The sequence below is a fragment of the Haliotis rubra genome, unplaced genomic scaffold (assembly GCF_003918875.1).
Source record: "Haliotis rubra isolate DU_JTF1 unplaced genomic scaffold, ASM391887v1 Scf97, whole genome shotgun sequence".
Classification (NCBI taxonomy): Eukaryota; Metazoa; Mollusca; class Gastropoda; order Lepetellida; family Haliotidae; genus Haliotis; species Haliotis rubra.
In genome coordinates, this window is record NW_025767712.1 from 341,997 (window position 1) to 365,933 (window position 23,937).

At 38.0% G+C, this 23,937-nt stretch overlaps 1 protein-coding gene across 2 annotated transcripts in view; it reads right to left on the bottom strand.

Moving 5' to 3' along the window:
- Window positions 1-607: 607 nt before the first annotated feature.
- The window catches only part of LOC124265271 (A disintegrin and metalloproteinase with thrombospondin motifs 9-like), a 40,042-nt gene continuing 16,712 nt past the window's right edge, over window positions 608-23,937 (bottom strand). Inside the window, exons 3-6 of one of the 2 annotated variants that reach the window (XM_046700058.1) lie at window positions 14,089-14,369; window positions 10,746-10,922; window positions 2,035-2,185; window positions 608-1,098 (exon numbers count right to left, since the gene is read on the bottom strand). In XM_046700058.1, coding sequence (XP_046556014.1) covers window positions 1,055-1,098; window positions 2,035-2,185; window positions 10,746-10,922; window positions 14,089-14,369 — 653 coding nt within the window. In that variant the 3' untranslated portion in view covers window positions 608-1,054. Of the gene's footprint in view, window positions 1,099-2,034; window positions 2,186-10,125; window positions 10,277-10,745; window positions 10,923-14,088; window positions 14,370-23,937 lie in introns of both variants that reach the window. The other variant, XM_046700059.1, reaches the window with a different exon arrangement.

Below are 23,937 nucleotides of genomic sequence, written 5' to 3' on the forward strand. Positions count from 1 at the left end.
ACTGTTCTAAAGTATTGTAAAATTATTGTCCTCCTGAGAGGGTGCGTAAGTCCAAAAACATTTAAAGTAAGTTTGAACTTACTACTATCTTTAACCGTAGTATATATGTTTTTAAATCTATGGCCAGATTGTCTAAAATTGCTAATAGCTGAAGGGATGGTGTAACTCCAGCTAAGGCCTATGCAGAAAACACATGAACTATGAATCCCCATGATCCCTAGTATAGTGATCTGGCTTCAGTGATTTTTATATTGTATTTTCTTCTGTAGTTACTAGTTTAATGTTCATATCTGTGATATTCTATTTGTTTTACTGCCCTTTGTTGGCAGTGTTTTCTTTACAAAATAATTTTACTGCATATAGTATGAATATATAACTTGTTTAAGCTCTCTTTAGCTCATGACAAATACCTGAAATTGTATTTGCGACCAAAAATCACATGCAACCAAAAATCAAACATAATTAAAACACAATTATCACTTGTTCATGACATATAATATACATTGCTGATTATGAAAAAACATATAAACAAAATTATAAGCGTACAATCGCAAATCAAAAGTGCAATATTTTGTACTTGGGTTTACTTCCCAAGAAACGAAGCCACACCAAAGCCTTCACCGAGTATTCACCGGACAACCCGCTTCCACACTGCGCGAACCTATTTCACTGCGCATGTGCTATGAGCGCAGCCCAGCTGTTGAAACCACTTTTCCCCCAAGCACTGGGGGAAAATTAGTAAATCGTTTGATCTCCGATTTCGCGCGGTTTTTTTCATCGCGTTATTTTTCAACTTTATAAGTTGAATTTGCTAGTAAGTCCATACCGAAAGGTATCAGAATCTGCAAAGTTGTGTTTTACGTTGCATGTGACCTTTAATAACCACTTTGTAATTACTGTACTTTGTGAAATTATTTAAATGGTGACAACAACCTTAGATGCGGGCTCCTGTGCGACTTGTAATTTCATAATAAATCGAAAGTTTGTTTATGATAGTAGAAGAAAAAACTGCCATCATTTGTACATTTCCATATCCTTGGTCCATGTTTGTGGATCACAAAAAACAAGTCACTTCTTTTGCTGACGATTCAGTAACATCTGAAAGCAAGGCAGTATCTTCAATCAGACGTTTAATATATTGAATAAAACATCAAAAGAGGGTAAAGCCCCGTCCTCACAAATATATATTGAATGTTTGTACATGTCAACAGGGTGATCGTTTTCTTTCTTACATTCTGAACATGATTGTTTAAACTGACTGGAGTAAATTGTGCATTGCATTGGCTTTCCAAGGAACAGTACATACACTAGATTGTTCAGAAACTTTCAGAACCCAGATATATTGCAACAATGTATTCTTTGTGGTACTTTTGTATCGACATTTCTGCCAAACAATCTTATGTATCTTATAATGCATCTAACGATCTTTAAAATAATATCAGTTGTTGTAAAGACATGCGAAATTAATGAGTGAGGGTAAAAACAACACACATGATGTCAGTTCCAGGTGTACGTTATTGACTTTGAAAGGGACATATATATGTTAAACTAAGAGACTGTGTGGAACAGGAAGCTCTTTTGTAGTAATCTATTTGTATCGTAGCACGATAATAGTGAGTGAGTGAGTTTAGGTTTACGCCGCACTCAGCAATATTCCAGCTATATGGCGGCGGTCTGTTAATAATCGAGTCTGGACCAGACAACCCAGTGATCAACAGCATGAGCATCGATCTTCGCAATTGGGAACCGATGACATGTGTCAACCAAGCCAGCGAGCCTAACCACCCGATCCCGTTAGACGCCTCTTACGACAAGCATGGGTTACTGAAGGTACATTCTAACCCGGACCTTCACGGGTCAACACGATAATAGTGACCAGCATATACTATGAACAAATACCAGATTTGTTTTGCTTCTACAGCAAGAAAGCATTCATATTACATGTCGCAGTTGTAGGATCGTTGAACAATGATGGACGTAGCAAGTAATAAGTTAAGTGCTAGTTATATCCAATTAATCAAGTCACATAAGTACCTCCTTCTGGGTATGGCTTCAAAAGCATGGGTCCATCTGGTTCACATCTTCCCACAAATCCACCGCATTTAATGTGAACAACAGATCCAAAGTCATCGAACGTTACTGATTCGACAATAGCCATCCACCCTGTTGTAATTTGCCACCTTTGCTGAAAATAGGGATTTCCCAGTATCGATCAATCTTCACCTCAACCGTCTCACTACGAAAGCTATAAATTCATAACAGTTGTAAGCAAGTGAAAACCTTAACCTTGTAAGGATGGTTACTTGAAACGGGTGTCCGATGAGTATATGGTATGGCAATTAAGATAAGATACATACTTTCTGTAACGGTGATTACATGATTAACAATAATGCGTCATTTCTAATCAGCAAACTAACACCAAACATTTCGCTTCCCATGAAGGTGGTATGGGGACGTAGACAATGTGTGTAGAACTCTGTCACCGGTAGATTTAAGTGGAATGTACCCCAGATAAGATATGTACATATGAACTTTTTAATTGTATTCATGAACTAATGCTCTTCGTCTTAGAGAAAACATAGTTACATTTGATGGGACCACCCAGCCCGTGTCCGTCAGATTTACGGTAAACGTCCCTCTGGTTCCACAGGAACTGATGACGCCATTGTAGTGGATCGAGTAACAGTCAGTAACAGTGGCATAATCAGCTTCTCGGTTGGTGAAAAAAGCGTAGGTGCTGTCATTCCGTAAAATCTCCATGGTCTGTAAACATAAGTTATGTTTCAAGTAATCCATGAATCAGAAAACCAAGAAGCATAACTGTTCCAGCAAGATTTCTAGATATGTTTACTTGAAAAGACTAGAGAACCAGATGCTTATCCTTTCCACCCATTACAATGCATTAATCAGAAAAAACCACACTTCTGTTCCTCGTTATGGTTCAAGTTCGACATACAATCAAAAATGAGAGACGGAGAGCTATGGGTTGCTCCATAGAAACACAATTTGGCACTTATAGCAAGGTTTTCAGCAAAATAACCAAGTTATAGCCCACAGTGGCCGCCTACCAGTGACGACCCTACGTCAAGACCGACGGATTCGCATATAGCTTCCAGCCAGCAACGCTTTCAGTCCGTACTAATCTCGGCAAAAGGGGCGTCGACAACATTCTTGTAAGACATATCCAACTTAGATTATACGGTGTTCTATATCGTCTTTTTTATAACTGATAAACTGAAGTGCGGAAGCACCGTTGGGTCGTTGCAAGTCTGACGTGTTTAGGTTTTCTCTAAAAGCATGAACGCTGCGTGTTCCTTCTTTTGGTATCATTTTGGGTTCTATAGAACCTCAGATGACTCGAGGTAACTTTGAAGGTCCATTCAGCTTCGACACAACGGCGTTTGTACTTGAAAAATCCTTTACCTCATTTATGCTTGAGCTCAAAATTCCACAAATTGTTTTACGTGTGATGTCAGTCATATGTTCCTCTATTTGTTGTTTTAGTGGTCAAATATGCTGTACCTGTGTTTCCCTTCCTTACGGTATGCATAAGCCAGATAGGATCAGATAAAGAATTTTTTTAAACTAAAGAATGCACACAAACCTGGATTACGACTCTGATTTTGCTGTAAAATGTTTCTCCTGAGTTGCCAACACAGGTTCCTTCCAGAGGAGTTTCCCCTTGACAGTTCTTATTAGAGGCATTTGGAAACACTCCATGGTTGGGAGTGGGCAGAGTCAGGTACTCTAAAGGATTGTCTGTGGTCATGTTGTGACAGTAGATCCGGGTTTTGTACAGGTCAAAGTTCGGGAGGCGAATCCAGTATTCTCCATCTGTACTTGAGGGGTCACATTCCTTAATTTCGGCACAGGATGTCGGTACAACTGTTGAATACATACATATTATATTTTATTCATTATAATTTGTTATAACGGCTGGTATAAATAAACACCAGAACATCAGCTATAAGTATTAGAAGAGAAAACATATTTGAAGATATGTTCACAAATGACATCCTGAGTTAGTAATTATTGGGTGATTTGTTAAATACTGAATAAAAGTAACAAATACAGGTGAAGTAAAGCCCTTTCAGACTGGTTAATTCAAATGTGTCCTCTTTGAAGGCCAAATCAACAATATGTTCTTCAAGGATATGTAGCTTCTTTACGTATATGTAATTGGCTTTTTTGGCGTTATTTTTTTTAATTTCTTAGTCATTGATATGTCTGAAGGCTAACTTACCATACTGACTGCAAACGTATTCATTGGCATCACGTGGTTTACAGTAGGTATTGAATGCACATTGATGATTTGCACATACGCTCCCAATTTTCTGCAAAGTAAATACTTTTAAGTGACACACAATTAAGTGACACATGTAGCAGTATTTTATCTTAATGTGTCCCACGTACATTTTGATCATTTCAAGTCATGTACAACATAAATCTACAGCCAATGACTTCTTTTATCGCTCAACGTTTTGTTCGAGTACATTTTTATGATGATTTTAATTGAACATATTCACAACTTAAACCGTGTGTTTAAAAGCATTACCTGCGGCCAGTGTGTGATTTCCGAGAAGACAAAATCAGCAGCAGCTATTAGATGAGTGACATTCAGTCCCCCAGGTGTGAGCGTGGCATAGTTCAGCTCACACTGACCGGTGTTGGTGTTAAAGTTGAAAGACTTGCACATATCAGTAGTCAAACATGTACGCGCACACGTAACCAAGCCCTCCGCCGTAACATTGACGATGTCCTTCCCAGGGAGTTTCACACCATGATGAAGGAAGGGAAAGTTACTGTCTTTCGTACACATGTTTGTTGAAGAGTTTAATCCGAATAAGAGAAAAAATACCACAAATGCAAGGCAAAACATGACCATTGCAGGGTACAAAGTAACACACTGACGATGCTTTGATGAAGGTAATGCTTATTATACTGATGTATTACCAGCACACATGCTGAACCCTACTCTTTTGTACCTTCTCCCAATGGCCTTGTCTGTTGCCATGCACTGCCTGCTTATATTGATTGCATTGTGTTTACTTCTTTCATCAATCCATACACAAGGAATGCCTTTTTACGTCGTTATGTTTACACATAACAATGAGGAATATGATAAGCAGAACATGTGATGTTCACTTTTCATCCAATGTACTGTGAAGACTTTGTGCATGTAAAAGGGACGTTCAGTACTTTATATTATTCATTAATGTTTGGGTTTTTTAGCCAACCAACCGTACACTCCCAGGGGACTACTTCATACATTGATGTCTTTGGTCAACTATTTAAAAATTCAAGGGACAAGTTTCTTGGATCCATGCTTTGTTGCACGTTCGGAGTTACTCTCTCATTATATGGAAAATATCATTGTCTGAACCATACACAATTTGTGCTGCAGTAATACCTGAAAGGTAACTGCTATACCTTTCATTAAAAATTGTCAAGACGCACTTGAGCATTCATGAGTGTTTGATATATATAGTGAAAGCCAAACTGAATGAGCATCAAAGCTCAACTCTCGGCGGATTTCAACACATTGTGTGTGACTGTATGTGTTCCATGTACCATGGACGAACACATTTCATCAAAACAAGCGTAGGTATATGAGCGTACGTATCCTAATAAATGCCAACACAAACCTACTTTTGTAGGTTGGTAGCAAGTGTAGACCAATAGATGATCGATGTAAGTTACTTACAACCGAAGTAAGTCATGAGTCATCAGTGTTCAACATCGTCATAATGTTGACAATCGCGATGGGTGATACTTGCAAAGGACTGTCACAGAACGTGTAGTGATTATCTGTCCATTACCATCAGTAAATAGACCAATGATTTAACACAATTTTAAAGCTTTTGTGTCCAATCGGTGCTTAAGTAAATTAATTGATCATCGCAGATTTCCGATGGCTGCCATTGTCGGTAATTCACGTGTTGTTTCTATTTTCGCCAGGATGGCTTTTAGGAAGATATGTTATCATTGTGTGGCAGTCGAAAACACTGGCATGATATAATGTAGCCCAAGATTCATGTTTTGAGAAATACCGATTGAGAATTCTAAATATTTTTATGATGTGCAAGGAGTCAGAGAGTGTTCTCGTCATCTGGTACACCGCCCACCCAAAAGCACTTTTCCATTTCATTTCATTTTTCGTTTCATAGAGTTTTACTTTTGACTGAGCTTATCATTTGACATGGTATGTAATGGAGTGCACGAGGACCATCGTAAAATTAACTCTGTTTAAATATCATGGTAAAAGGGTTGCTAAACAGTTCAGGGGCTAAGTGTAATGAACACATTTCTGCCGACACTGCTAGACTGCCCGGATCCCACCGGTGTAGAAAGCATTCTCTTGGTTATATAAACAATCCACTCTAGCGTAAGTGATTATCGATTGCATTGTTTAAAAAGGCGGTTCCTTCTTGATGTGTCGAAAGAGACGGAATTCTGATTGTACCCGAGCTAGGTAATAGGGAGGACGTTCAATGCGGTCAAAGCCATGGCGACAACAGAACTGTGTACAATAGAATGTTCCTTGTACAAAGCAGAACAAAACAGTTATATTCTCGTAAATCACGAACAGTGATATGGAGCATACATATATACATTTGCTAAAATTTACATTGAATCGTAATGAGTTAATTGAAACATTTGTTAGTAGGTAAGCTTTTATATATCTGTCAATTCTGGTCAGGAAGGGCACATAGGAACAATTCATTAGAGAATTGATTTGTTTCTATTGACGAGTATCTACTGTAATAGTTGGAAAGGTATTTCTGTCTTGGATTTTGAAAAGATGGACAGTGATGTAGAAAGTGACTTTCATCTCCAATACAAGTATTGCATAAAGTACAATTTATTCATGATTTTACAATATTCTGCCATCTACCTTCCACCACTTCACTCTATGTTTGACGAAATATGTCTGACAAAATTAATTTAACATTAGATTTTAACCAAAATATGCTTTGGTACCAATGGAAATTAACAAAAAAACATACAATATTGTATTGAAGGAGATTAATAATACAGGAAATTGGGTTTAACATCAGATAAGGCAGTTTAACAGACAGCTGTTCGGGAGGAATTTCAAGTCGGTACCGCCCACGTTCCCCACACACCATATAATCAGGGTTTGATTGCTTTAAAAGATCATATTTACAAAATTTTAATGCAGGCGTTCCATTATCTTTAAGTTTTCAATTCCCCAAACTTCAGATGCGTTTAACGATGAAGGTTGAACGAGTTGATCAAACAATTTCAGGGGGAAGAGCCAGACCTATAGCTATTTACATTAACGAATATACATCATTATATTTATTGGTACATATTATAGATAACATTAAAACACTTACCAGAAAGTTTGACTTTATTATTTTCAACTACTTCTGTCAACAATATCAAAGGTTCCTTGTTGCACAACACGCCCTTAGTAAGTTTTAGCTTTGATATGCTCACCTGGTTTAGCAGATTAGCGTACATTTAGCCATCACTGGTCACCCCCAGGTCAGCTGGTGTAACTGACTTTGAATTCTTCAAAGGAGGAGACGTCCGATGTTTCCACTGCTGTGGATATTTAATTGGTTTAAGCTACATTTAAGCTTTCATATCGATCAACTACGTTGCTCTAAAAGGAAGAAAACCCTTACGAATAATGATAAGCGTGTTCCTGTGCGACTTAACTACATAATGAACCTAAAGTCTGTTTATGATAGTAGAAGAAATAACAGCCATCATCTGTACATTTCCATATCCTTGGTTCATGTTTGTGGATCACAGGAAACAAGTCACTTCTTTTGCTGACGATTCGGCGACATCTGAAAACAAGACAATATCTTCAATCAGTGAGTGAGTGAGTGAGTTATTATTTAACGTCACATCGGCAATATTGCAGCCATATCGTGACGAGAACATATTTTACATTTAAATGGAATATATGTATATTATAAAAACCTGTCGACGAAGGACAGTAAAACAACTAGAATATCACAATTAAAATTAAAACTAGAGTGGAGAGTTAAAACTAATAGCACTATTTGGACAAGACAATATAAAAACAGGCTATAGATCACCAACAACAGAAGGTAGATCACCATACTAGGGACCATGGGGACTTACAGTACTTTTGCTACCTGCATGGATCCTAGTTGGATTTACACCATCCTTTCAGCTGCTGGCGATAGTAAGAAATGTTAGCCAAAATTCAGATAACAAGAATACTACGTTTAAAAATCCTGGTAAGTTTAAATTGACTTGGAAAATTTCGGGACTTACGTACCCTCTCAGGAGGACACTAATTTTACAATACTTCAACCCCCCTTGAGGGTACAGCCACTAACAATCTGAGTTATTAATTTAAACTTCAAATCATAAAATATTTATCTATTTACAAATCTAATTCTTTTAAAATGCAATAATTAAATGAGAACTTATATTATTAAAAAGATCCTTCATAGTTCGTGATTTGAAATAGATATCCCTTGTGATGGAATATTCAACACAGTCAAGCAAGACATGCTTGACCGTGATTCTTTCATCACAAGGGATGCAAAACGGAGGATCCTCACCTTTCAATGGGTACTCATGAGTATATCTTGTGCGGCCAATACGACATCGTCGTATGATGACCTCTTCGAATCTGGACTGACAACCCAAGTAGGTGTAACCAATATAGGGTTATATTTCATGTAATTTATTGATACCTACCTGGGTGTCCCACTTCTTTTGCATCAAATCACGGATATAGGATCTAATAGCAGCTTTGCAATCAGAGTACGGAATAAAATGTGGTGTCACAGATTTGTTGAGTGCCGCCTTGGCAGCAAGATCGGCCATTCGATATGGCTGCAATATTGCCGATGTGACGTTAAATAATAACTCACTTACTCACTCAAGATCGGCCATTGTGTTCCCAGAAATGCCAACATGGCTGGGTTACTAACAAACGACGATGTCGCATTGGCCAGTAGCAAGCTCATTATACAATTCAATAATTTCGATTAAAAGTGGATGTTTACAAGAAAGATTTTTAATAGCCTGAAGGCACGAAAGAGAATCGGAAAAGATTATGTATTGTTTATGTTTAGTGTGTCTTTGAATATATTTAAGAGTCGGTAAGATGGCGTTTGCTTCTGCTGTAAAAATAGTGCTGTTATCCGGTATTCTAGAAGATATTGTTCTGGATCCTATGACAGTGGCACATGCCACCGCGCCACCATCCTTGGACACATCTGTAAATAAGGATCTGTGTGTATCGTATTTATATAATTATTATTTAGTTGGTTATATTCTTGGTTAAATTGTAATTCATTAGTTTCTGAATTTTTAAAAGTTGTGAGTGTTAAGTCAACTTGTGGCCTTTTTTGTTTGGGTTTCGGTATGCCATGGTTGTTTGTATTTTGGCTCGTCATCCAAGCTCCCCACCCACCACGGAGTATCATATAGACAATGCTAAGAACAAGTGGATTCCGACTTGCAGCACCAAGGATACCTGGATGATATACTCCAGCAGAAGAATTAAAAATAACTAATCCACCAGATTGGCCCATGAGCCAAGACATTTTATAGTAACATTTAATAATATAATATATTTGTGCAGCACAATATACATGCACAGGGCTTGGCATGACCAGCCGACCGATTGAATCTGGCCCATTCAACCACCCGTCTAGGTGAAGTAAGGGCCGAAGTGTTGTGTTGGGCAAAGGAACACTGTTCCTGGAACCAGTGCCCTCAACCACCAGGATCCCTTCCTCCACCGACACAAGGGCGCAACCCACGGCAAACAGGTTGCCCAATTCGCCCTAAGGCCAGCAATGGGGTGCTGTGGACCAAATATACCCCCGGGTCCATACGGGGGGGTTGAAGAGCGCTTAGCGTTACCCAGCACCCACCATGAGGAGGTGGCTCTTCACGGGTGCCATCTTCAATCAGACGTTTTATATATTGAATAAAGTGTCAACATTGAATACACAGGATAAGGGCCTCATCAATACATTTTTTTCTTGTTTGTATGATCACCGGCAGCACCAGGCCGTTAAACAAGGTTGGATACAAGTGAACATAGCAAATATAAGTCAAGTCCTAGTTATAATCCAACCAATCAAGTCACATAAGTACCTCCTTCTGGGTATGGCTTCAAAAGCATGGGTCCAACAGGTTCACAACTTCCCCCAAATCCACCGCATTTAATGTGAACAACAGATCCAGAGTCATCGAACGTTACTGATTCGACAATAGCCATCCACCCTGTTGTAGCCTGCCACCTTTGCTGAAAATATGGACATCTCAGTATCGATCAATCTTCACCTCCACCGTCTCTTTTTATGACTCACTACGAAATCAATTCATAGCAGTTGTAAGCAAGTGAAAAGCTGAACCTTGTAAGGACGGATTAGTTACTTGAAATGGGTATCCGATGAGTGTATGGTATAGTATTTAAGTAAAGACACATACTGTGTGTAACGGTGATTATAAATAATACGTCAATTTCATTTGGTAACCCGTCACATATAAACGCTGCTAACGCCAAACATTTCACGTTTGATTAATTTGTTATGAAAACATACGCTATGTGTTTAGAACTGTTATGTGTCAACGATAGATTTCACGGCGCTGAATTAAATTTAGAACCGGACACAAGTTTTAAGTGGAAAGTACCTCTGGAAGGATATGTGTATATGAACTTTTTAATTGTATCCATGAACTAAGGCTCTTTGTCTTAGAGAAAACATAGTTACATTTGATGAGACCACCCAGCCCGTGTCCGTCAGATTGATGGTAAACGTCCCTCTGGTTCCACAGGAACTGATGACGCCATTGTAGTGGATCGAGTAACAGTCAGTAACAGTGGCATAATCAGCTTTTCGGTTGGTGAAAAAAGCGTAGGTGCTGTCATTCCGTAAAATCTCCATGGTCTGTAAACATAACAATTATGGTTCAAGTAATCCATATATCAAAATGTAGATTCCTATTCACAAATATAGTTGAAGTATTGTAAAATTATTGTCCACGACGCGACCTTCTACTAGGGTTCGTTAAACTCAGTATAGCAGAGTAACGAACAATATTGAGCCTAAATTTACTTACACTGTCTCCTGTAGGTGTACGTAAGACCCAAAACATTCCAAGTAAATTTAAACATAACATTTTAATTAATGGCTAAATTGTCGCAACTTGCTGACAGCTGAAGGGATAATGTAAATCCAGCTTGGGGTCCATGCAGGAAGCAAATATACTGTAAGTCCCTATGGCCCTTAGTATGGTGATCTACCTTAAGTTGTTGGCAATGTATAGCCTGTTTTATACTGTATCGTCTTCTACAAGTAAACTGTTTTATATTTACATGGTAGTTTTATATTCATATCTGTGATATTCTCAGCTTCAAGCTCTTGTGATGTCGCAAATTTTCCATAGGCGACTGGTGATTGTTACCATACCGTTGATAATGTTTTAATCGATTCTAAATACGGTTCTGCAGCAAATACTCTGTATGTTTGTACATGTTAGAGCATAGTTTTACTTATGATAATTTGTTGATAAAGACTGACTGACTGACTGACTTTAGTTTTACGCCGCTTTTAGCAATATTCCAGCAATATCACGGCAGGGGACACCAGAAATGGGCTTAACACATTGTGCCAATGTGAGGAATCGAACCCGGGTCTTCGGCGTGACGAGCCAACGCTTTAACCACTAGGCTACCCCACCGCCCTGTTGATAAAAAAACAACAGTTGGGTGAAATTGGGTCCCACGGCATCGAGGGGCCAGTTAAGTTAACTAAACATTATTACAAATAAAACGCATTAAAAGTTGAATTATTCAAGTAACATATCACTGGTTTCCTGTTCAAAGTATACGTTATTTATTAAGTGTCTTTGGAACTGGTAAACTCAAGTGAGGAAGTTCCTTTGTGACGAAGTTTGATCTGTTGAACTTCTCTACAAGCTAAGTTACAACGTTTTCCTTCTTTTGGCATTGTTACGGTTAATAATTTGCCGTTAAAAAAGGTTTAAAAGTCCCCTTTGAACCAGCAAAATAGGACACAGACAAGTCTAAAATATTCAATAATATATTGAACAAACAATGAGCAAGCTACAATGAATGACAATACAGATTTTTAGTACACTGCAATTGAGTCAAAAATGTAAAATATTGGGTCACAAATATAAAATATTAACTCACCAATCTTGACATTTACAGTGAGAACAGATATACTAATTGAAGGTTGTTTACAATGACAGCAGTTGAATAGACAAGCACGGTCGGTCTTGAAACGTTGATCAGCTTAATGATGGTAGACAGATGTGTATAAATCCAGTCATGTGTTAATCCTTGTCGCACAACTCAACAACCAGCTTTTATATAGCTCTTACACAGTTCTCGAGCATTCTAGCAAAGCTAGGCTGCATCATTATTCTCTCAGAACGTTATGGAATCATGTGGAAAACACACGGCGTGACGAGACCCGGAAGTCAAAACAAATAAACAAGCCAACCAAAGGAGGCAACTCTGAAGTGCTAACAAAAAGGCGTGCCGCTACAAATACTATTGCCATTGAACACATATGATGCGAGATGCGAGCCAAAACCCACACTCAAAACTTTAAACATTGTGACCCATAACAACTATCACTTAATCAATGTGACATTACAAACTACAAAAAACACATTCTCATAACAGCATCAGTTTGTGGCAATGTCGATCTTCGGATAATTCGAAGAATTTGCTTAGATAATTTGCTCTTTGACACAGTGGTCTTTGTAATTGAAAAATCCATTGTCTCAATTATGCCTGAGCTTTAAACTCCATCCATCGTTATGAGGCTGATGTCGGGCAAATTTTCGCTATTTGTTTGTTTGCTGTTTTGTTGCTGAAAATGATGTACGTGGTAAGCACCTTCCCTTCGTTACGGTATGCATGGCCAGACAGGATCGGTTAAAAGAAAACAAGCAAACCGCAATTACGACTGAAATATGTTGTACCTGTGTTTCTGTTCCGTGTAGTATGTATAAGCCACACAGGATCAGAAAAAGAATAAAAAACAAACAAACAAAGAAAACACACAAACCTCGACTATCACTTCTTTCGACATCATTTTATGATTATGTTGAACCTCAGATAACTCTACATCCACGAAGCAAATGTACTGTAAGTCCCCATGGTCCCTGGCATGGTGATATACCTTCAGTTGTTGGCGATCTATAGCCCGTCTTTCATATTGTCTTCTTTAATTGGAATGTTTAGCTTTGCTTGCTAGTTTTATATTCATAGCTGTGATTCTCTAGTATTTGTACTGTCCATCGTTGACAGGATTTAATCTTCAAAGTATTTTCACTATTTATTGTGTAAATTGTTTTCGTCACGATATGGCTGAGATATTGCCCATGTGACGTTAAATATTAACTCACTCACTCAGTTGTTGGCGGTTTATAGCCTGTTTTTACATTGCCTTGTCATTTCTAGTTAACATGTTTTAGATTTCATCACTAGTTTTAAATGGATATATGTCTGACTGACTGACTGAGTTTGGTTTTACGCCCCTTTTAGCAATATTCCAGCAACATCATGGCGGGGGACACCAGAAATGGGCTTCACAAATTGTACCCATGTGGGGATTCGAACCCGGGTCTTCGGCGTGACGAGCCAACGCTTTAACCACTGGGCTACCCCACCGCCCCAAATGGATATATGTGATACACTAGTGGTTTTACTGTTCTTTGTCAACAGGTTTTAATTTCTAATTTTATTGATATATGATGTAATCATTAATTGTTCTCGTCACGGTATGGCTGAAATATTGCCGATGTGACGATCAATATTAACTCACTCACTCACTCAGACAACTCCAGATATCTGTGAAGGTACATTCAGCTTCGACGCAACGGTGTTTGTATATATCAATCCATTTATACTTGAGCTCTAAATTCCACCGATCGTTATCATTGTGATGCCAGAAATATGTTCCGCTATCAGTCTATTGTTTTGTTTCAGTGCAGAAACGTGTTTCCCTTCCTTACGGTATGCATAAGCCAGACAGGATCAGATAAAGAATTTTTTTAAACTAACGAATGCACACAAACCTGGATTACGACTCTGATTTTGCTGTAAAATGTTTCTCCTGAGTTGCCAACACAGGTTCCTTCCAGAGGAGTTTCCCTTTGACAGTGCTTATTAGAGACATTTGGAAACACTCCATGGTTGGGAGTGGGCAGAGTCAGGTACTCTAAGGGATTGTCTGTGGTCATGTTGTGACAGTAGATCCGGGTTTTGTACAGGTCAAAGTTCGGGAGGCGAATCCAGTATTCTCCATCTGTACTTGAGGGGTCACATTCCTTAATTTCGGCACAGGATGTTGGTACAACTGTTGAATACATACACATTATATTGTATTCATTATAATTTGGTATAAGGACTGGTATAAACAAACAGCAGAACATTAGCTTTAAGTATTACAAGAGAAACAAATATTTGATGATATGTTCACAAGTGTTATCCATAGTAAGTACTGGGAGATTTCTTAAATACTGCATAATTGTAACAAATAAATATGAAGTAAACCCGTTCAGACTGGTTAATTCAAATGTGCCTTTTTTGTGTTTCTTCAGTGATATGAAGCTTCCATGTAAGAGTAGTTGGCCTTTTGGACGGGTTGTTTTTTCAATTTCTTAGTCATTAATATCTTTGAGGGCTAACTTACCATACTGACTGCAAACGTACTCGTTGCCATCAAGAGGTTTACAGTAGGTATTGAATCCACACTGATGATTTGCACATGTGCCCCCAATCTTCTGCAAAGTAAATACTTTCGATCAGAATTAAGCAACACATGTGGCAGTATTTTACTTTAATGTGTCCGACGTAAATGTTTATCATCACAAGTCGTGTACAAATACATACATCTATAGTCAATGACATTTTATATCGCTCAATCCAGGGATGACTTATCTTTATTAAATGAGTTAAACTCCTTCTACTCCCGATTTTATACTTGGAATTTTTCAGATGAAAGGTATCTTGTATCGGAATCGCTTCCACCTTGTGAAATGTTAAATATATATCGACAGATGATGTGATTAATTCATTCGCTAAGATAAATCCACATAAATGTTGTGGGCCTGATAACTTGTTTGGGTATTGTTCGTAAGGAGTGCAACTGGCTGTTATTTTTCAAAAGCTACTTCAGATATCAATTAATTCTCATAATGTTCCAATTCTTTGGAAAACCTCTAAAATTATTCCATTGCCAAAAAAAAAAAAATCCCTCTGTAAATAATGACTTCAGACCAGTGGCCCTGACCTCTATTGCCATGAAATGCTTCGAACGCATTGTTATAATCTTATTGTTGAATGAAGTCAGCCATGTTCTTGACCCATTCCAATTTGCATACAGAGCAAGGCGTAGGGTAGAAAATGCAACAATCACTCTGTTAAACAATATCTATAAGCAGTTAGAAAAATATGGTACTTATGTGAGAATAATGTTTGTTGATTTTTTATCTTCCTTTAATACTATTCAACCTAATTTGTTAATCGATAAATTTTTCAAAATGAATGTTAATTCTAACATCATTAAATGGATTACTAGTAATTCATTTCTAGTTAACAGACAACAATTTGTACAGGTTAATAATGTGAAATTATCAATCGTAACACACCAACTGGCGCTCCACAAGGTTGCGTTATTTCACCGATTTTGTTTATATTGTACACCAATGACTGTGTATTCAACGCAGAAACATGTTTTACAGGTTAATTAGCTGATGCTGCTGCATTGGTAGGCCTGAACTTAAGTTACACAGCTGAAATTTAAAAAATTGTAGAATGGTGTAAATCAAAACTTTTTATTTTTGAAAGTTGAAAAAACCAAAGAAATGATAATAGATTTTAGAAAAGCTAAGTCAACAATAAATGCTGTAAGTATTGAAGATAATGAAATAGAAAGAGTAACTGAATACAAATAGATTCAAAACTCTCCTGGAACGAGTGAGTGAGTGAGTTAAGATTTAACGTCACATCGGCAATATTTCAGCCATATCGTGACGAGAACAATTAATTGGTAACTTAACAGAAAATTTTAAAAGCCTGCCTACGAAGGACAGTAAAATAACTAGAGAATAATTTAAAACTAGTAATTAAATCTAAAACAGTTTAACTATAGTTGACAATACAATATAAAACCGGGCTATAGATTGCCAACAACTGAAGGTAGATCACCATACTAGGGACCATGGGGACTTTCTCCTGGAACGAAACCACTGCGAAAACATATAGGAAAGGACAACAACGCTTGCATTTTTGTGGAAGTTGAAACATGTTAAAATCGACAGAACTATCATGATGTTATTTTACAAAACCTTTATTCAAAGTGTCATAACCTTTAATTTGTTCAGTTGGTTCGGGTACCTGCCTGTCCAGAATAAAGGCAAACTCTCAAAAATCGTAAACACTGCGTCTAAAATTATTTGGCTTCCTATCGAAAGTATCAGCAGTTGTTATGAGCAGCAAATTTCGAAAAAAGGTAAGCGAAATTTTAAGTTATCCTACTCACATACCTTTTTCAGAATATTCATCATTACTTTCTGGACGCAGGCTGAGTATGCCGAATTTTAGAACAAACAGGGTTCGCCTCTCATTTGTTCCAGCTAGTATTAGATGTATTAACAACAAATTCAATGAATAACTTGTCTTCCAGGTGTCCAAATTCTAGTCAGTATCAATGTTTGTGTACTAAATTAATGTATTTATATCCTGATTATTTTAAACAATAGTTTTATGATTATCATTTGCAATGTTATATATGAATGCTTTATGAAAGAAAAAACTGGAGAACTGCATGTGATGCAAAACAAATTTCCATTTGAGATAATAAAGAACTTATCTTATCATATCTTATCTTAAGGTTGGTTTCAAGCCCATATTTGATGATGATTTTAATTGAACATATTCACCAGTTTTACCGTGTATTTAAAAGCATTACCTGTGGCCAGTGAGTGATGCCCGAGTAGACAAAATCAGCAGCAGCTATTAGATGAGTGACATTCAGTCCCCCAGGCGTGAGCTTGGCATAGTTCAGCTCACACTGACCGGTGTTAGTGTTAAAGTTGAAAGACTTGCACATATCAGTAGTCAAACATGTACGCGCACACGTAACCAAGCCCTCCGCCGTAACATTGACGATGTCCTTCCCAGGGAGTTTCACACCATGATGAAGGAAAGGAAAGTTAATATCTTTTGTACACAGTTTTGTTGAAGAGGTTATTCCAAATATGAGAAAATTCACCACAAACGCAAGGCAACACATGACCATTGCAGGGTACAGATGCCAGATGGATATAAAGTAGCATACAAACGAAGCTCTGGTCAAGGTAATGAATATTACGTTGATGAATAACCAGACGAAGCTGTACATTCATACATTCTTTCAATAGCCTTGTATATGGCCCTATCCTGCGTTATATATCGATCAGAGTAAGAGCTTCTTATAAACGTTCTGTGAATAAAGCACTCACGATGACATAGTAAAAACTACACATACTATTGAGCCTATAGACCAAACCAATTTTCCTCCTACACATACTATAACGTCAGTTGCATGTAAACGTGAGTGAGTGAGTTCAAATGTATCGTCACATCAGCAATATTTCAGCCATATCGTGACGAGAACAAATTTGAAATTCATAAAGAATATACATGTATATTATATACACCTGTCGGCAAAGGACAATAAAACAACTAGAATACCACCGTTAGAATCAAAACTAGTATGTAATATTATAATAATAACGGTATTTGGACAATACACAATACAAACAGACATATACTGATAATATATATATATATATATTTTTGAAACGCTGTCAGCTAAGGACAGTGAAACAACTAGATTATCACAAATTGATTAAAACTAATTTGAGTTCAGTGTAAAATGCGTAATCAATTCCAAACTACGCAATATAAAATTGGGCTATATATCGCCAGCAACTGAAGGTTGATCACCATACTAGGGACCATGGGGGCTTACAGTACTTTTGCTACCTGCATGGACCCTAGCTGGATTTATATCATCCCTTCAGATGATGGTGATTGTAGTCAAATTCAGTTTAAAATGACAAAAAATCACACAAGGGATTTAAAAAATGTTCAGGTAGCTCAGTTTGATTTAAAAAGTCAATAATTAAATGAAAATTAACATTAGTAAAACACCCTTAACAGTTTTTTACATTGAAATGCTTAACCCTTGTGATGTAAAGTGCATGAAAAGCATGTTCGAATAGTTTTTACTTTTGCATTTATTAATAACGGTTGGCCTGGCTACTTATGGTGGGTGATGTTGACAGGAACACATCACGTGCACAATTCTGGAAACCGACTGTCCAAAAACTCTTTGCAGTGGTCAGTTTCTTACAAAGGATTTTACAAAATTCAACTGTGATGACATATTTTTTATATGTTTTACACAAGATGTGTGTGTCTCTTCCACTTCCCGGGTTAATTACGTAATTATGTAAGCAAGAAGGTATCACTAATTAACGTATGTTTATGCCGGTTGTATCGCATTGTCCTTTCAAGGTGAACGTGTTAATTATCCAGATGTATAACAACTTCCCTTTCGCGAAATCGATGTTCACATGCCTCATTTTCAGTTAGTTGAAACTGTTGGCCCGGAAACATCCTTGTATTAAGTGTCAATTAGTGCTTATGCTTTGAAATATATTTGCTATTTCTAAAACGGCTTTTCTTCGCAGAGACAAACCTTAAGGAGGAACACATCCGCTCGAAAGATTTTGATTGGTTTGGTAGACTGTCGGTTTTAACTGAAGTCAAGGCGATGCATACTATTGTTCCTTCCTGACCCCTCTTCCCACACGTTTAACGTTGCAGGTTTCGAAATGGTTCAGACTCGCTTACAAACTATCCGACGCCGGTAGTTAACTGTGTCCATTGCTTGTTGAGTCGAAGAATGAACAAATGTCTTTGGCTCGGTATAGTTTAGTATGAGCGACATAATCAGTGCTAAGATATCCGAAAAATATCATTTTTTGTATCAAAGTCTCGAAAAGCCCTTTCTTGAGACAACCGACATTGGCATAATCCCATTTCGAATACAATTAAGTAGCCTTTTATGTCCTCAACAAACTATTCTGATTGAAGTAAGATCAAACGCTGTTCAAAGCTTGAATTGCTTTCGTCCAAAAACGACAACTTGCTGCATAAGATTAATTGATGTCAAAATCTATAGAATAATCTATTAATATTGTAAAATTCCTCGGATCTAACTTCATTCTTCTCAGATATCACAAAACACTAAGACGTGAACGTTTATGCCGATTGTGTGTTATTCCAAAAGCTCCAGTCTTAAACCACGAAACCTGTGAAGATCCGGGTTAGAAGTGATCTTCAGTAGCCCGTGCTTGTCGTAAGAGACGACCACCGGGATAGTGTGGTCCGAGCCGCTCACTTGGTTGACACATGTAGATCGATGCGCATGCTGTTGATCGCTTGATTGTCTGGTCCAGACTCGATTATTTACCATATAGCTGGAATATTGCTCAGTGCGGCGTAAAGCTAAACTCACTCACTTATCATCATCCCATCTCTTATCAAAATGTTTTTATTATTTTCAAGTAGCAAATTAATGTCTGTAATAGGTTTTCACAATACGTATTTCTCTCTTTGAAAGAAACATAATTCCTTTTCAAAGAAACACCCGTTGTTTACCAACATCATGCATAGTTTGTATTGTCTTGCCTATACCAACTATTGTCAATGTATAATTTCGTCATGTTTGTTCTCAGTGCCCCTGGTCAACAGTAAATATCATGCTTTAGATCTGTACCTGTATAATGGGCCGGTTGCCCCTGTGCATGACTAAAACATCATAACTAAATATGGTCCGCCTCGGGCAATTAAATGAATCCACAGACGAAAGCTTTTATCTGGCAAGGGCCTTTGTTTTCAGCTTGTTAAACATAAACAACCTTTTAAGACAAAGTAAAATCGTCTCACAAAGTGCTGGACCAGTATGGATACACTAAATAGTATCTAAAACATTGATTACCAAGTGTAACACTTTACTGAGATGTAAACTGTTTTCACATTGCGTTCTATTGAGAGAAGAGTCCGTTGTCGTGACAGATTTGTTGAGTGCTGCTTTCGAAGCAGGATCTGCCTTTGTGTTACCGGTGATGCCAACATGGCTGGGTAACCAACGAAAGACAATGTGATATTGGTCAGTAACAACATGATTGTTACAATATCAGTGTATCATTCAATAATATCAATTAAAAGTATATGTTTATATGACACGTTTTTAATAGCCTGGAAGCTATTAAACTACAGACCGCCTCCGTGGTGTAGTGGTAAGAGCGGAGAGCGGAAGGTCGCGGGTTCGATCCCCGACCGCGTCATACCAAAAGACGTTAAAATATGGTACTTGTTGGTCCCTGCCTGACGCTAGGCATGGACTGGTCGGCTCGAAGTCAGTATAATGTGTCTGAGTGGGGTATTCATGCTTCACTGCGGCATGGTATCTCAGTGGGCTAGCACTATAAAACCAGTTTGAGTCTGGGCTAGTACAAGCAGCCGCACATACACATACACACGCATGCACGTCGTTATATGAGCGAAATATTCTCAAGCACGACGTTAAACCCAATTTAACCTCACCTCACCTATTAAATTACATTATTCTTGAAAATACCGTATTTCCACGTAGTGACGTATGTCTATTCCAAATCGAGAAAGATAGACAGTGTATGTTGTTTATTGATTATGGGATTTTGGAAAAAATACACTAAACGTACTAATCAATGGAACTTTTGTGTTTTACGGTTTTAGGTTTCTAAGTACCAAGCTTATCGACGATTAAGAATGCATGGTTTGGCAAACGCCACTTGTTAACGAAATTGATCGATAATTTCAAGGTGGGTATGATCACGTCCAGGAAATGGGATGAGGACAATTGTAGCATCGCGCGACGAAGAATATATATGTATATATACACTAAACGCCAAAAGAAACGTTACCCTCCTTCTTTAATGACCAAGGTACCTATCTTCAGCTGGCGTTGTGATGCGTGGACGTCCATTTCGTGGTCTGTCAACGGTGACCCCAGTCTGTCTGAAGTCCTGAATAAGTCTTTTAACCGTGATACGGTGGCATCCGTGGGCGTTTGCAACAGCATTGTATGTCGACCCCATCTGCTCCATCCAAATGGTTCTTTCTCTCTCTTCTCTCTTTCTCTCGTGGCATATTTCTTATACTTGTGTATCATATCATGCATTCTAGTTTCTCTTTATACTCTATAGAATCATTCTACATGTGAAATGGATGCAAATACTGCTTGAATATTGCTGCGTTTTGGCGATTGATATTGCTATGTGTAAACAGAAAATGGAAAAATGTTACTTTGCATGCGAAAATGTTAACAAAGATAATTTTAGATGTTCCTAAAGATCTTTTCACAATATCAAAGACACGTTTTACTTGTTGTCACTAATGCAAATTAGCAGAAAATGTTTTAAAAGATTGAAATCATAGGAGTGCATATTTTACAATATTACACACTCTACAACAGTTGTTTCTTGTTTTTATATTCTATTTCAACCTTGCCATCTAAATCCCTGTATACTGTTATTGGTTTATTTCGGCATGGACGAAAATAGGACAATTTAACTCTTCTGAGAGTGAGTTAAGACTAAACGTCACGTCGGCCATATCTCAGCCATATCGTGACGAGAACAATGTAATTCATATCAATATAAAAAAAACTACTAATTCAGAAAATACAAACCTGTCATCGAATGAAAGTAAAACTACTAGAATACCACAGCTCTTAATTTAAAACTAGTACGCTATCATAAAAATAAAATCACTATAGACAACAATACAATATAAAACCGGACTATAGATCACCAGCAACTGAAGGCTGATCACCATACTAGGGACCATGGGGACTTTAACTCTTCTGAAAAAAATGCATTTCACCTAAATATGAATGCATTTGAGAATTGTTTTTTGTGATGTGCATAAAGCTGTGTTGTTAAGCTTTCTTCCAAACTAATACCTTCTAATATATCTTTGATAGTTTTGAAGTAATTCATAAAGATAGGAGGGTAACGTTTCTTTTGGCGCTTAGTGTATGTATATATATACTGAACCACATAAGAAACGTCTCACACATAGTGAATTGAAACTGATTTATGTACAGATAGCTGTGGTAAGCATTTAAGAGTGTCAATCACGGAACTTTTTTTTTTATGATGATTAAGTGTCATTCCGAGAACAAGTTTGGTTAGTGCACGTGGTGGCGTCACGTGATGATGGTATGTCCTTGATCTAGAGAGTGGAACTCAATACCTGGTATGCCCTCCATTTGCGTTGATAACTGCCATGCATCTCCTGTACATGGACTGCAAAAAAACGGTTCATGCATGCCATGGGGATGTCATTCCACATACGGGCAAAATGTGGCACTACGTGGGGTCTCTACACTTCGTCAATGTATCGAGCAGCGTTTACTCCCTTGCCTCGACCTGGGCCAATGTTCTGAAAGACAACGGGTCCCAGTTTCCGGTTGAGTGCAATCCCACCCCATTCCATGATGCTTTGACCTCCCCATGCGTCTCTGTCCACAATGCAACCATCAGTGTAGCGTTCACCCCTCCTTCTCCAGACTCTGCCGTCTGACACAGAAAGACAATACCGACTTTCGTCCGAAAAGACTACAGTCCTCAACTGCTGATGACGCCAGTTCTGACGTTGTTGAGGCTTTGACGTCGATGTTGATCTGTGAGAATGGGGCCTGTAGCCGGACGTCGACAAGACAGGTTGAAACTTCCCAGCCGGCGGCGAACAGTCTCTGCACAAATAGGTCCGTGGTGAGTGCCAATAGTCTGCCGAGCTGATTCGGTTGCCCTGCGGAACCGGTCCTGCAAGTGTTGTCGGTGGAGGTGGCGATCTTGACGTCTACCGATTTTCATCACAATGCGTTCGCGGGCATCACCATGTTCATGGATAGTGAAAACGTTTGAACCCTTTACAGAATCCTTGTGTGATCAAAAGACTGCAATTTTGGGGGTTGATGTCATCTTCCTAATGTCAAATTACCTAGCCACGTGTACGAATACACATAATCTTAAAGGTCACTTGCAACCAAAAAATCAAACATAATTAAAACACAATTATCACTTCTTCATGACATATTATATGCATTGCTGATTATGAAAAAACAAATAAACAAAATTATAAGCGTATAATCGCAAATCAAAAGTGCAATATTTTGTACTTGGGTTTACCTCCCTCGAAACGAAGCAGCCGGGATACCGAACCCAGTCAGAGCGGGTGGGTGTGCACTCAAGTGTAACGGCTGCACATGGTTCATTTGCAGATGCTGCCCGCACGGCTCATTGTGTGTGTATATATAGAGATGTTGGGTTTTGTAAATACATGCTCATTTTTTGTGTATAACATTTTGCAATCAACAGACATCATAACATGTCATGTGTTCAAGTATCACACCTGCCTGTCTGTGTAATTACATAATGTGACAGAGACCGAACTCGGGCCATAAATCAATGCGTTTTGTTTATGGTGTATAGCCTGATTGGTGTTAAGTTCAAATTACATGTGGTCAGTGATCGCAGTTGTGTATTGAATATTGTCATTAGCAGACAGGCAGGCAGACACACAGGTGTCAATAAAACAAGACATTCAGTTTTGTCTGTGACAACGACATATCTATATCACAGTTAGAAATTCTGTCAACGCTAAATAATGACATTGCTTTAAAGTATCGAACTGAGAAAGTGACTCGGTAAGAAAAACGTGTGGTGAAATAGACAAATGAAATTATATAAACAGTTTATTTACTGTCATAACATATAAAAAGCTCGCGCCTGTGAGATATCAACAAAACATTAGGAAAATAG